The sequence below is a fragment of the Harmonia axyridis genome, chromosome 7 (assembly GCF_914767665.1).
Source record: "Harmonia axyridis chromosome 7, icHarAxyr1.1, whole genome shotgun sequence".
Lineage (NCBI taxonomy): Eukaryota > Metazoa > Arthropoda > Insecta > Coleoptera > Coccinellidae > Harmonia > Harmonia axyridis.
The window spans coordinates 22956994-22971509 of record NC_059507.1 but is presented as its reverse complement, the minus strand read 5'-3'; the positions used below and the strand labels follow the sequence as shown (position 1 = coordinate 22971509).

General features: G+C 37.2%; 1 protein-coding gene across 4 annotated transcripts in view; it reads left to right on the top strand.

Moving 5' to 3' along the window:
* Window positions 1-14516, top strand: part of LOC123684807 (AF4/FMR2 family member lilli-like) — a 209664-nt gene that overhangs the window by 116139 nt on the left and 79009 nt on the right. Inside the window, exon 2 of one of the 4 annotated variants that reach the window (XM_045624262.1) lies at window positions 12579-12615. The exons of the other annotated variants lie outside the window; for them this stretch is intronic. Coding sequence (XP_045480218.1) covers window positions 12593-12615 — 23 coding nt within the window. The 5' untranslated portion in view covers window positions 12579-12592. The remainder of the gene's footprint in view (window positions 1-12578; window positions 12616-14516) is intronic. 4 annotated transcript variants of the gene reach the window in all.

Genomic DNA, 14516 nt, shown 5'->3' with positions numbered 1-14516 from the left:
AGTAGAACTTTTCCTGAATTCATCAATACTATGAACTTTTTCTTTTAATTCATGGACACTTTTGGTTCATTGTGGTGAGAAGAGCTATTGTCTTTAGAAGCAGGTCCACTTTGATGTGCATCAGAATTCAAAGGTAACATGGCCGGCGTGCAATACATCCAGAAGGTGATGGAACCACATGTTCTGTTTACATTTTCTTTATTTCGAATCAGTGCAAGTACAAATATAGGTACATCAGCCATAGCAAACATCAGCAAAAAAAATCATCCGAAACCTACATAGAGAAATAGGATAATAATGGATGTAAAGAGTCCGTTGTTCACGTATACTCACTCATGCACTTAGGAAAAGGTCATTATAGTATCCGAGCTTGGTAGTGCACCAATCCTTCCTCGGTACCGCACTTGGATGTCTTTTACTCTGTTGGCATTTTCAGAGGTAGCGCTTATAATAACTCAACTCCAGGATATGAGAACAACATCGGAATGTATGGACTAGCTACCGCGAAGAAAGGGAAGGGGTAACCATAACCAGCTCTCGTCTGTTAGTTTGGGTGTTGATCGAGAGTACTTATATACCGACCTTCTTTTCGAACAAGTAACAAGATAATGCGCTACCACATATACAGGGAGGGTTTTTAGAAACTTGTCATTGGCATATCTTCGAAGTTAAGAGGTGCGAATAAATAGTTCAAAATATTTCAATAGTGTAAGGCCAAGGGGGAACAATAATGGCACGTATTGACACTAACCCCTGCGCTCTAGCCACCCCAAAATCAGAAATTCTAATGGCTGTCCCCTACACTTGTGATACATCATTCAAGAGCTCGTAAAGAATACTTCATAACGAGGCAGAGCTAGGCATTTCTTGTCGATATATAAATGTAAAAACTTCTACAAAAATTGTTCAAACGATTTCTATTATCATTTTATTTTGGATAGTAGTATATTCTGTTCTCAAACAACAGTTTGTGGGTCTCGGCATTAAATTCACGACAGACCTCTGTAATGTTTTGTCGCAGTTCAATAATTGACTCTGGTGGCTCCCGGTATACAACAGATTTCAAGCGTCCCCACAAAAAAATCGATCGGAGAGGGATCAGAGGATCAGGGAGGCCATTCGATTGCTGCTCCCCTTTTATACCAATCCATTGATTAGGGTAGTAAGAACAGAATATTATATCATTGTCTAGAATAAATAAGCATTCATTTCAAACAATTTTAATTGAAGTTCTATTTTTGTTATGTCGATAAGAAATAAATTCTTGATTGTTCTTACATTTAAATTTGTATTGAAATAACCCTGATTACTTCCATCTTGTCCAGCTTTGCCTCATTGTAAAATGGACTTTACAAGCTGTTAAATGACGTATCACAAGTAGAGGATTGCCATTAGAATTTCTTGTTTTGGGGTGGCTAGAACGCAAGGGGTGAGTGCCTAAAGGTGTCATTATTTTTCTACCTCTATACTATTGAAACAATAAACTTATTTATTTATTTATTTCTAACTGTTTTTTCATTCCTCTCATATCTTCGGAGATATGACAATGGCAAGTTTTTAAAAATCCAACATGAGTTGTCAGACTTACGTTGGCCATTTTGAATAACATTCATTCTGCCTTAGCCTCCTAATTCTCCAGATCTATAGATATATTCTATAGATCTTGAGAATTAGGTATTATGGATATAGAATATCCTGTTTACCACAGACTCTAGTGGCACGAAGAACAAGAGCCTTGGGATGAGAGTTCATTATACAGGGTGGTCCAACGGAAACTCAACACGTCCATTTTCATACTTTAAAATGGAAATGTGGAAAATCACTCGGACCCGTCAATTTCTGATTTAAGGGAGAATAACTTTTTCGCTTTTTTTTTTATTTTGATTAAAGATGAGGGGTGTTGCGATAAATTATTTTGAAGATCGTAACGAGTACTATCTGTCCCTTAAATTTCGCTTCAAAATATCGATCGATAATGAAATAACAGCGAAAATAGTGAAAAAGGCAATGTGAATTTATCTCGAGAACATTATTCGTATCCGACACACTTCAAAGGTATTCAATAGTTATTTATCTATTTATAAGTAAGTAAGTACTATTCGACCATGTTACCTGTCATTTCGTTACCGATGGAAATTTTGAAGCGAAATTTCAGGATCAGATAGTACTCGAAAAGTTCAATTCAAAATGAGGTAACGCCATTTCCCTCATCCCTATTCGAAATCAAAGGGTTGTACTCATCCCCGTTATGGGGTTGAAGTAACGTAAATACGAAGAGCGGAAAAGTTGTTCCCCCTCGAATCAGAAATTGACGGGCCCGAGCGATTTTCCACTTTTTCATTTTGAAGCCGGAATATCGAGATGTTAAGTTTTTTTTTTGAAGTTTCAATCAATCACAAACCTAACCCTATGATGTTGTCGATGAAATGGTTCTAATAAATTCATGATTATTGTTTTATTGTTTTTTTCCTACGTCATTCTTTCTATTTGAGTCAAAAAGTGCACCTTTCGCGATTTATCTTGAATACAGGGTGTCCCAATAAAAAGGTACAACCCCCGATTTTTTTCATATTATACATTTATAATGCTTGGCAAAATTCACTCAAATCATTATTGTTCGTAGAGATTTCACAGTACTTTTGATTCTTTAAAACAAAACCTTTTACGAGAGGGTTGTAAGAGGGGGCACTACAACCCCAACAATTAGAATAGTGAGTGACACCTCATTTCAAAGATATTCTAATCTCCTTTTCAGAAATTTTCAACTCGAATTTTTCAGGTTGTTGCTTGTAAAAAAACGAAAAAAGTTGGGGTTGGACATCCTATATATCAATTAATATGTCATTCAACCCTTCGCAGTCTCATACTTATGGAGATTTATACCGTGCGAAATTGATAAACCTGGAGAAATCCTCGACGTTTTATCCTGCGTATTTCCCCCACACCCTTAGGGGGGTAGTTTGGGGGTGAAAAACCGCGTAGGAATTCCAGTTCTTGGTAGGTCCCGATCGATTTGATCCCCCGGGTAAGAATATGAGGGACGCGAATCGAATGTTTACGAGGTGGGCGATTCCTCCCCCTCACGAATGGGGGGTTGGAGAGTTCGTGGTAGGGGTTAAGGGGAGGTGGCAGGTGGCTCGTTTCGGGGTTTAGTACGATGTAGGATGCACCGGGGACGTCGAGAAACTGTGCGGGAGACGCGCCTTCGTGGGATAAGTTGTTGATCTAAGATGCGCCGGGGGTCTCCGGGAATAAATGCACAAAAAGGTTGATTATTCAAGCTGGATGGCGACTTCGACTTGAACTACCCTTTGTTGGATGTGTTTCGATGAATAATTTCGGTTTGATTCTTATAAACTTGGATTGACGATGTAGGTACAGGGTATCGCAAATTCGGTGCTCACTGAAAGCATTTCGAGAACTATGAGACTCAAAGAAAAAATCTTCGAGGACCCCCGATGTATTTTCTCAGAATAATAATATTTCTGAAATCTAATCATGTTTCTAAAATTCTTTTTTCAGGAATTTTTATAGATCACATGATACTCATAACTGATCATTTTTTCTGCTTCCAATGGTTCCTAAGTTATAGCTTCGCCGATTCATAAAACTGTACGAAATGAGCATAACCCAAAGTAACTATCAGAATACTTACCTCAGGTTCCTGAAAGGCTGATCAAATTTTTGTTCAACTAATACAACATTCAACTTGAAAGGGATATCAAATCCATTTGGGTTTCTGAAATATTGTACAGTGTAAAATTAACTATTATATGTTATCTGAAGCTTTTAACTTGAAAAGAAAAATTAAAATGCGTCTCACAAACCCAAAATGACGTTGACATACAATTTACGTGTAAAATTTGACCACTGTGTTTACTGGCAGAATGTTCAAACAAAAAGGAGTTAACCTTACTTTCAGCAACCCAAATGACGCTTGACCATAGATATGACAGCTGTTAAGTTGAATTTTACGTTAATTGGCCTGTAAGAAACCGGCCGTCAATCATTTTGGGAAATGAAATTATTGGTCGTTGTTTCTTCGAAAAACACACCATTTTTAAGAAATTATATAATATGTTGAATGATATGAATTCATTCAAATATTACATCTTAATTATGGACTCACTCCTGAGCAAGGAAATGACTTGAAGAAGCCTAAGGCTAAGTTGCCTTTTTATTCTTCAATGAAAGTCAGATGATTTTCGAATTAATCATTAAGTACTCCAAACCTGTGATCCGAAATGATTTTCAGTAGTAATAACCCTAGGACATTGATAATAGACGAGATAATTTTATGACAATCGAAAGCTCGTTACATACTTGGTAACAGCCCGAAGACTGGGGGCTATTACCAAGACACGAGCTTGGGAAACTTGTCATAAAATTATGATGCATTTGTTAATGCCCGAAGGGATATTCGGTGGAAAATTTGTTGACAAAAAAATTTATGACTTTATTAAAATTTAACTAAGCATTAGATTCGTTGCTGTTCTCTACTATAGATTATCTATTACCATTACATCGTGAGCATCTCGGGTTGATTTAAATACTGTAGTGTTAAACAGGTCAATCTTTAAATTCGGTCTCATTTTTCTTTATCATATTGACCGCCTAATCTTTTAGAATAAACGTCAAATCTTCTAAGCTCCTATATTCATTCAATTCAAATTCTCTTTCGCAGCAAAAATCCATAAATATTCCCCAAATATATTCGTGGAATTTTCTTTGATTAGCGCATTTATATTTTGTTATACTTTGAACATACGCATTGCCAAAGTGACGTTTTGGAATTTATTTGGAATGAAGTTGTCAATGGTGATTAATAATTGCACCGAAGTGTAGTGTTGACATGTCAACTGTCAAAAAATGAAAAAGGGTTTAATTTGACGAGTTGAATTTTTAGTCGAAGTTATTGTACAACTTCAAAAGCTACCCTGTATAAGTCCACCGTTGGAAGTCAATAACTGCCCATAAAATTGTACAACTTCAAGAGCTACCCTGTATAAGTCCACCGTTGGAAGTCAATAACTGCCCGTAAAATTGTACAACTTCAAGAGCTACCCTGTATAAGTCCACCGTTGGAAGTCAATAACTGCCCGTAAATTCAGCTTTTTATTCTTGTTTGTGCATGGCGATATAAACCTCTTTATCGGCGGCCGAGTGCAAGCCTCGGAACCTCTTTGCTATTCAGCAATTTCCATCTGGTCGTGAACGCTCGAAACTCCTGTAAATACCTACGTGGGAAAATGAAGTTGGAAGTTGTAAATATTGGATAAATGATTTCATTATCGAACGGACACGTTCGGGCAGAAGAGCCCCTACATCCTGATGTGAATTGTTCGAGGAAGGTTCCGCCGTTTGAACGACAGAAGATGAAAAATACTTTATTCGCAATTCGTGAGACAAGTCCCTCTGGAGGAACAGGGGACAGTTAACTAGGTGGGTAGGTTTTGGTCTGTTACAAGTAAGAATCGAGGACGGTGTTCTCGAGACTTTACGAGAATCAAATGATCACTAGTTCGACGGAATTTTGGCACAATCGAAAGATTATATCTATGCTAACAAAATTTCACCTGACTCCTCACTTACTTGTATTCAAAGATTCACCAACTGATACGACTCTCAGAAAATATTAAGGAGCAAATGAAATCATCTACAGACACTGGTGCACTATTTCTGCATATAGAAAAGGCATTTGATATAATGTGGCATCAAGGTGTGATATACAAAATGAAGTTGATGAAATTTCCAATCAAACTTATGGAGTTAATAAAATCATACCTGGAAAATAGAAACTTCAGAGTGAACATCGATAGTACCAGGTCGACGATTAGGAAAATTGAAGCCGGAGTTCCCCAAGGTTCGGTGATAGGACCGCTGTTGTTCAACTTATACATGGCAGACATACCGAAAATGAATAGATGCAACACAGTTTGCAGATGACACCGCTAATAACTATCAAAGTAGAATGCGGAAAGCAATTACTAGGTAGTTACAGATAGACCTGAATAAACGGATGAAATACTTCAATAGATGGAGATTCAAAGTGAATACGACGAAAACAGTTGTAATCTACTTCGGAGGAACAACAGTAAAGAAAGAGAAAGCAGGAAACGTCAGAATAGAAAATCAGACGATAGAATGGAAAAAGAAAGCAAAGTATGTAGGAGTAATTCTAGATAAAAGAATGATTTTAGCAAAGAGCCAGAAGAAAACAGAAAAAAGTCAAGGTAATTGCATGGCAGACTCTACCAATAACTCCTAGATTAGGAGGTGTTTACTCTACCCGCTGCTCAACCCAAAAAGTGAACTTCCTTTAGAAAATGAACATAGTGCTATAGCCAAGCATTACGTATGCAGGAGTATCCTGGTATAATACGAAAGACAATAAGAAAGATCAGTTACAAAGTACACTAAATACAGTAATCAGAACAGCAGTTGGCGCCCCATGGTATATTAGCAATCAACGAATCAAAGAAAAGTTGAAAATCTAAACTATTGAGGAAATAGCAGACGAAGACAGAAGAGATGCTTAAAGCGCACGAGAATAAAAAATTTAGAAAGATAATACAAATTCCAACAAGAAAGACAGACAAGAAGAAATATGTACCTCTTTCAAAGAAACAAGTAGAGTTAAATGAGTAAAATAGAGTCATGCAGAAGGGAAAAAAATCTTCCGAATGAGCAACAGTTAACCATTTTATCTTACTTCGCACTTTAGTCCTAAAACTACTGCTAGCTTATAGGTACTGCCGAACAATATCCTACTTATAATTTCTAGGAGGATTCTGGATTGAAAGGTTAGTTAGGTTGGAACAATATGTATATTTGGGGTATATGATTAAAAATGGAAAAGAAAATAAATTTTTGGAAATTGGGAGAAGAATACGCTTAGCATGGGCATCCTTCGGCAAACTGAGTTTCATCTTTAAGGACAAAAATATTCCTCTACACTTAAAACGCAAAACCTACGACAGCTGTATTTTACCAGTGGCAACTATGGCAATAACGGAAAAAGTGGCAGAATAACTGAGAGTAACTCAAAGGGCCATGGAAAGGATTATGCTGGGTATGAGCTTGAGGGACAGAATTCCGAACACCGAAATACGAAAAAAGGCCAGGGTATCTGACATCATGAATAGAATAGCGAAACTTAAGTGGCAGTGGGTGGCACATGTTAGAAGGGAGTGTGGAGAGATGGTCACACAAAGTGACGTTTTGGAGATCTCGAGAGGCAAAAGGAAGCATAGGAAGACCGAGAAAAAGATGGATAGACGACATAGTCCATGTAGCCGGCAAGCAATGGATGAGAACAGCAAAAGACAGAGAAGCATGGAAAAAACTGGAAGAGGCCTATGTCCGACACTGGATGAAATAGGGCTGAGAAAGAAGAAGAAGAAGGTTGGTTAGTTGCTAAAATTTTCCAAAAGATTCGATCTAAATTATAGTGATTACCATAAAATGAAAAGCGCCACACAAAGAGGTGGGCATATTCCCTTTAAAACTGCAGTTCGAAAATTAGTGCTCCACTCCTTCTGATTTTTTTCCGCAAAGCAGAATAAAACCTACAATAAACGCTTCCACGCCTCTCAAGCAGATGGCGCTCGTCGCAAGACCGTCGAAGTGAAAACCGGTGGGCCGAAAATAATAGACGTTCGGACGTCCTTGAAACCCGACCCAGCTGACATATTATCAGAACTGTCACGCGTTCAATGAAAAAAACATTAGTTACAGTTAACGTTGTTATTGTTATCGGATAACTCGATGTCCAATAGATGAATACTTATCAGCGTTGGCCGCGGGACCGGCTGGAACAATGGCCGTAAATGTCGGAAAGAAGATTCAATGAGCCGCATTTGCATGCGTCACATAATTAATTTCCGGTTTTGGAACACGCTACAGGCCGGCTTTATCTTCGGTGTGGACGACATGTAGGTGAACGGAGTTTTGGTAACGAAGAGTGGAAATCGCTTTCGGGACGTTATAATAAACATCCGGTATAGCCGGAGTTATAACAGGCCTATTGAAAAGTCCCCGGTCTACCATAGTAAAACACTTTTTTTAGGCAAAATTCGATTTTATTATTAAACATAGTTGTCTTCGAGGGCGATACAGCGATTATAGCGATCTTTCAACTTATCGATACCATTTTTATGGTACGATTTATCTTTCGCTTCAAAATAGATCTCAATTTCGGCGGTTACTTCTTCATTGGCGCTGAATTTCTCTTCAGCGCGCATATTTTTGACGTCTGAGACCAGAAAAAAGTCGTTGGGAGCCAGATCTGGCGAATACGTTGGATGCAGTAGCAATTCGAAGCACAGTTCATGTAATTTTGCCATTGTTTTCATTGACGGCGCATTGTCTTGATGAAACAGCATCTTTTTTCTTCAAATGAGGCCGTTTTTCAACGATTTAATCCTTTGAACGATCCAATAACGCTATATAATAATCGCTGTTGATGGTCTGGCCCTTTTGCGAGGTAGTCAATGAATACTATACCATGCGCATCCCAGATAACCCAGATAACTGATGCCATAACCTTGTCAGCTTACTGTTGTGTTTTTCCTCGCTTTGGATTCGGTTCATCGTGTACAGTCCACACAGCTGACTGTCGATTTGACTCCGGAGTGAAATGATGAAGCCATGTTTCATCCATTGTCACATATCGACGCAAAAATTAAGATTTATTGCACTTAAACAGCTTCAAACAATGCTCAGAATCGTTAAACGTTGTTGCTTTTGATACATTGTGAGCTCGCGCGACACCCATTTTGCATACAGCTTTCTCAGGTGGAAATATTCGTGAATGATATGATGTACACATTCAGATGGTATCTTCACAATTCTGATATCTCAATCAACTTCACTCTATGGTCATTCAAAATTATTTTGTGAACTTATTTAATTTTTTCGTCAATAACAGCCTCTTTTGGGCATTCACGCCGTCTTCGGTGCTCATTACCACGTTTAAACTTAGCATACCAATCAATGATGATTGATTTTCCTGATGCAGACCCCGGAAACTCTTCATCAAGCCAAGATTCTGCTCAAACTGTATTTTTTCCCTTCAAAAGGCAATATTTTATCAGCACACGAAATTCTGTTCTTTTCCTTCTTTTTTTCACTAACTAAAGTAACTATACTCACAACGCAATATCACACGAACTAATGGTAGTACTGCTGTCAAAATTCGACACGTATCGTTTGATGGTTAGTACTAACTAAAAATTACATGGATTTAATACTAGTACCGCCATCTGTGCATCAGACCGGGGACTTTTCAATTGGCCTAATACTGCTCCAAGAAAGTTCAGATAATCTGAGACCGTTTCAAAAATTTTCATTTTTTTTCAACATTTTTTTAAATGTGAGAAATCTGAATGTTTACTCACTCATCTAAATCTTTTTTGCCCATTCTTTCATGAGTATCAGAGTTTTGATTAAAAATTTATTTTAAATATTTGTAGTACAAATTAAATCATAAATTAATAAAAATTTAAAAAATAAAGTTCAGTAAAGAGTATGGCCTCCTCAAACATCAACCACAGCTCGACAACGCCTTTGCATACTTTCGATCAGATTGTTGAAATATAGCCTTGATCAATTTCTCTCCAGAGTTGCAGTAGAAGCCGCATGAGTTCTTGAAGCGTATGAGAAGGTTGGTGAGAATCTAAAGCTCTTTGTTGCTGATTCCAAGCGTTTTTAATGGGATTAAGGTCTGGTGGTGCTTCATCGACAATTCTCGCACGATGGAGTGGCGCATTATCATCCAAAAATAAGAAATTTGGTGCAATAGCAAATTCCTTCCCAAACATTAGTTGTACCACCTCTGAACAAATGAACTTCCTGAACCGATTTCCGTTTTCTGGGCACCACTCCGACTATCCGGAAACCATCCATATGCTCGTCCATATCTCGATTCTCGACTCATCTGTGAACAATGCATACCTCCATTGATCTTTCCAATTCAAGTGCCCATTCCAATCGTAGTCGCATATGATTTTGAGTCAATGAAATACACTGCTCAACAATTGATAGGGATCACTTACTTGTTCTAAATTTATTTCTGAAATATTCGCTCCAAGATTATAAATTTAGTCAGATATCAGAGTATTTTCAGTTGATAATATGGTTCACTTGAGAAAAGAATGAAAAAATGGAAAGTTGGAGAGAAAAAAAGACTTTATTAGGAACACTCAAAATTCTGTGTTTGAATAACATAAAAATTTTATGATGAAACCACAAGAAGGCTGAAGTTTCGGTTAAGCTAGTACCTAGTTGGTCCCCCACGAGCTCGTCTCAAGCATTCTACCCTACGAGGCATACTTTCGATCAAACGATTTATAAAATTTTGGGGCAAATTCGTCCAAATATCCCGTAAAGCGTTAGAAAGGTCCTCCAGGTTATTGATCGGTTGTTCTAAGGTTGACAATTGTCTAGACATCTCAGACCAGACATGTTCGATGCAATTCATGTCTGGAGAGCGAGCTGGCCAGTCCATCCTATCAATAGCATGAGTTTCTAGCGCTTCATTAACCAGACGACTACGGTGTGGACGGGCATTATCGTCAATTGAAATGAAATTCTCGCCCACGGCAGCCGCAAACGGAACAATTATGGGTTCAATAATCATATCGTGATATCTCTGGCTGGTCATGGTGGTGTTCTGCAGAACAACCAACTCTGTGCGTTGGTTCAAACAAATGCCTCCCCATACACATATAGAACCTCCGCCAAAAGCTGTTGTGGGTACCATAAACTGTTCTGCATACCTTCGACCTCTTTCCCTCCAAGCAAGAATACGTCCATCGGAGTTGACCAAACGAAATCTAGACTCATCCGTAAATAAACATCGGCTCCAATCTTCAAGTGTCCAATTGCGGTGCTCCTCAGCCCATTGCCGTCGATGAACCCGGTGTTCCCTATTCAAACGGGGATGTTGTACCCTCCGACGTGCTCTCAAACCACGAACATGTAGTCGTCGTCTTACAGTCTGGTTCGAAATTAGAACTCCTGTTAGTCCTGTTGCAACTCTCGGTGATCTATTGAGCCGCGACGCCGGGTAAGTGGGATTTCTCCTAGCATTGAGGATCAAAAGACGATCTTGGGCAGCTGTTGTACTGCGCTGCCGACCTCCGCCATGAACATAAGATACTGAGTCGTTTTGGATGAACCTATTCCAAGCCCGACTCACGACACTTTGCGAAACATCCAACCGCCGGGACACTTCTCGCTGGGACAAAACTTCCTGTATCCACCGTATGATTTGGTCCAGTTGCACAGGAGCCAAACGTCTTCTCGGCATGACTGATAAGCTGATATTGTTCTCATTTATTCAATTATTGTCACCTTATGTGTTTGAACGAGAGAAAAAAACAGATTTAATAACAAATACCACATTGCTTTTCACTCCACCTGTAACAGCCTACAGATAATAATCGATTTTGTGAACAAGAGCCGATGAAGTGAGGAAGACTTTGATATAATCAACTCAAAACATCTTACTTTTTCCTTAGAGAACATATAATGTACAGATATTCACGAGATAACTTGAAAAAAATACAAATGAAGAGAAGTTCATAAGTGATCCCTAGCAATTGTTGATCAGTGTACTTCTCAAAAGTCGTCGAGAATTTAGATTACTACCTCGAAGTCTTCAACGAACTGTTTCAATCAAACCAAAAGACCAGAAGCGTTCAAAAACCGCTGTTGCATGATTCTACAAGTATTCAAAGGCTCTCTACGTGTAGACACAGGACACAGTAAGAAACCGATCTTGTGCATGAGTGGTAGGTAGATCTTGGGCGTCCATACTTCTCAGTCTTTCGGTCACGTTTCCAGTTTCTCGATATCGATGGATGAGTCGGGAAACTACGCTTTCACTAACTTGAAAGGAATTCTAACATCTCTCTGATTACGTCCCACCTCGATCATACCAATAGCCCTATTGGCTTCATCCGCACTAAGATTACCTCTAGGCATTATTGCAAAACAAATTTTCAGAATTTGAATCGGAGTTGATTGTAAGAACGTAAAACAATGTTTCAAAATTCCTAGCAACGCAAACGACAAGAGCATGCCTGAAAATGAAGAAGTTATCAAAAAGACAAAAAGTAAACATTTTGTGTCTCATAAATGAACATTTGGTAGAGAAGAATCGGCATTTTTTTTTCAACATAATATCTAACAGTTGAATGGTTCACAAGCATAAACGTATTATGTTCCACATTCGGCACACCCGCTTCTCGGCGTTCAGATACTTTTGCCGCAATCTCAGCAAAAAAAAAACTAAACATTTTTTGAAGCGTATAACTCAAAGGAAAAATAAGAGGTTTTATTTACCTGAAAGAAATCTTTTAATTTTCTACAAGGATTCACCCCCTAAAAACTTTCGAACCTATAGATATATCGCAAAGGGGAAAAATCTTTCAAGCATGAATATATTGGTGGTATTAAAACATCTTTAAGGTTTATTGATGTATATTATATAATATTATTCTATAATAAGTAGAATATATGAGAAAAAATTTTATTATTTTCAAAATAGAAAACTAAAACTTATTTTTTTTCAGGTAAATTGACCACAATGATGTTCGATGTTACCTATGAGTGAGTAAAAAGCTTGTTGTTCAAAGTAAATGTGATAGACCTCTGTATGATTAACTATTCTCAGAATTCCCGTTATAATCTAGTTTTACTCGCCCTCAGTCCAGACAGCTGTAATTTTATAAAAAAAAGTGGTTAATAAAACGCATTGAACCTCTCATTAGTTCGCGAACTCTCTCCAAGAGTTTCAAGGCAAGAAATCAAATTTCCATTAATTCATTTCGCGAATGAATCAATAGAACTAAGTACCACTGGTTAATTCTTTCTAATTCGACTTAAAAATGAATGTAAATTCCAGTACAGAGTGTTGGTCTTCAAATCCGTTCTGCACCTCATGAAAAATTCAACTTTTCATTAATCAATTAGAATTTCATATAGAGTTTGGCTGTCCGTTTACTATTTTTACATTCATAGCTGCACCAACATTTGTTAATCGGAAATAAGGGCATAGAAGAATTCTTCAGCGAATACAAATTCATGGAAAATCAGATGATTCCAAATTAATGGATCAATAGTATTCAATTTTGCTTTATAATCTGGGCATGAATGATGATTGAGTCGGATAGTATCAAAATAGTCTTTGATCTTTGATTCGCCCATAAAAAATGCAGTTACCTACACTTGTAAGAAATTAATGTTTACTTGAAAGTTTTTTGATGTCATTGTGTATAAAATTAGCATAGGCGTATCAAATGGGGGTTATTGGATATATAACTCCCTATTGATTCGAAGAAAAAAAATTGGGAGTAACATATTTAAAAATGATGTTGTTAGCATCTCCTGAATTAAAATGACATATCTATTATGTATTTATTTCTAGATACTTGAAATTCTGAAATAGTCGATTACCAATTCGATAGTTCACGGTGAAAGATCTCTCAGAAGTTAGATAAATAAAGTATACAGTGTGGATCAGAAAATGGTGTCCTTTACTTATAATTTCCTCAAAGTGATTACCTATTATTGTCTAGCGGCAATTGGTTTGAATGTAAGACCCTGTATTTTGTTACATTTTTAGATTAATAAAAATGAGCTATTTCCAAACATATTTGGTACTTGTGGTCTAGCAGGCAGAATATGAAAGAAATTATTTCTTATTTTTATAAATTTTTATTAATCTAAAATGTAACAAACTACAGGGTGTTACATTCAAACCAATTGCCGCTAGACAATAAGTATTTTTGATGATATTGTTAATTGAACTAATAAAGAATGTTACGCGTTACTTTATGAGCACACACAAAACTATTGTATTTTTGTTCACCCTGTACCAATTGGAATTAACATGTGATACATTTTTGGAATCAGCTCCGTTAGAGTAATCGAAAAATTGAGACAAAATGGGGGTGTTCCATTTAAAAAGAATGACGGTGACGTCATTACTCGAAAGTATAATTCACCCTGTATATTAGATTATTATTTTAAAATACGGTAAATCAAAATAAAAAATCGACGTGGATTATTTCTTAAAATGGTTTGTTTAGCTGAAAATGAATTTGTTCCATACTTTACGGACACGATGTATATTCGAAAGAGTTTCTTCACAATGGGCGTTTGAAATTTTGCAAAAGTTATTCTTAGCTCCCTATAGTACCTATATAATCTAAATGGTCGAATTTAGAGCGGTGATGCAATGAAGACATTGGATAAGAAGTTCTACAACAAATAAAAAATTCGAGCAAATTCACCGAAAGATAATTTCTCTTTGATGCAGTGTGTGATCCCTTATCAAAACCCAAAGTGATAACGTTATTATGGTTAAATAGTGTAAAAAGGGTGTTCCAATAATTGTTCTATAGTTTACTAATTTTATACACAATGATATCAGATATCTTTTAAATTATGGTATATTGTGTGATTCACCTAACTATCCAAAAAGCCTTATTACGTTCGAAAACTGGGTT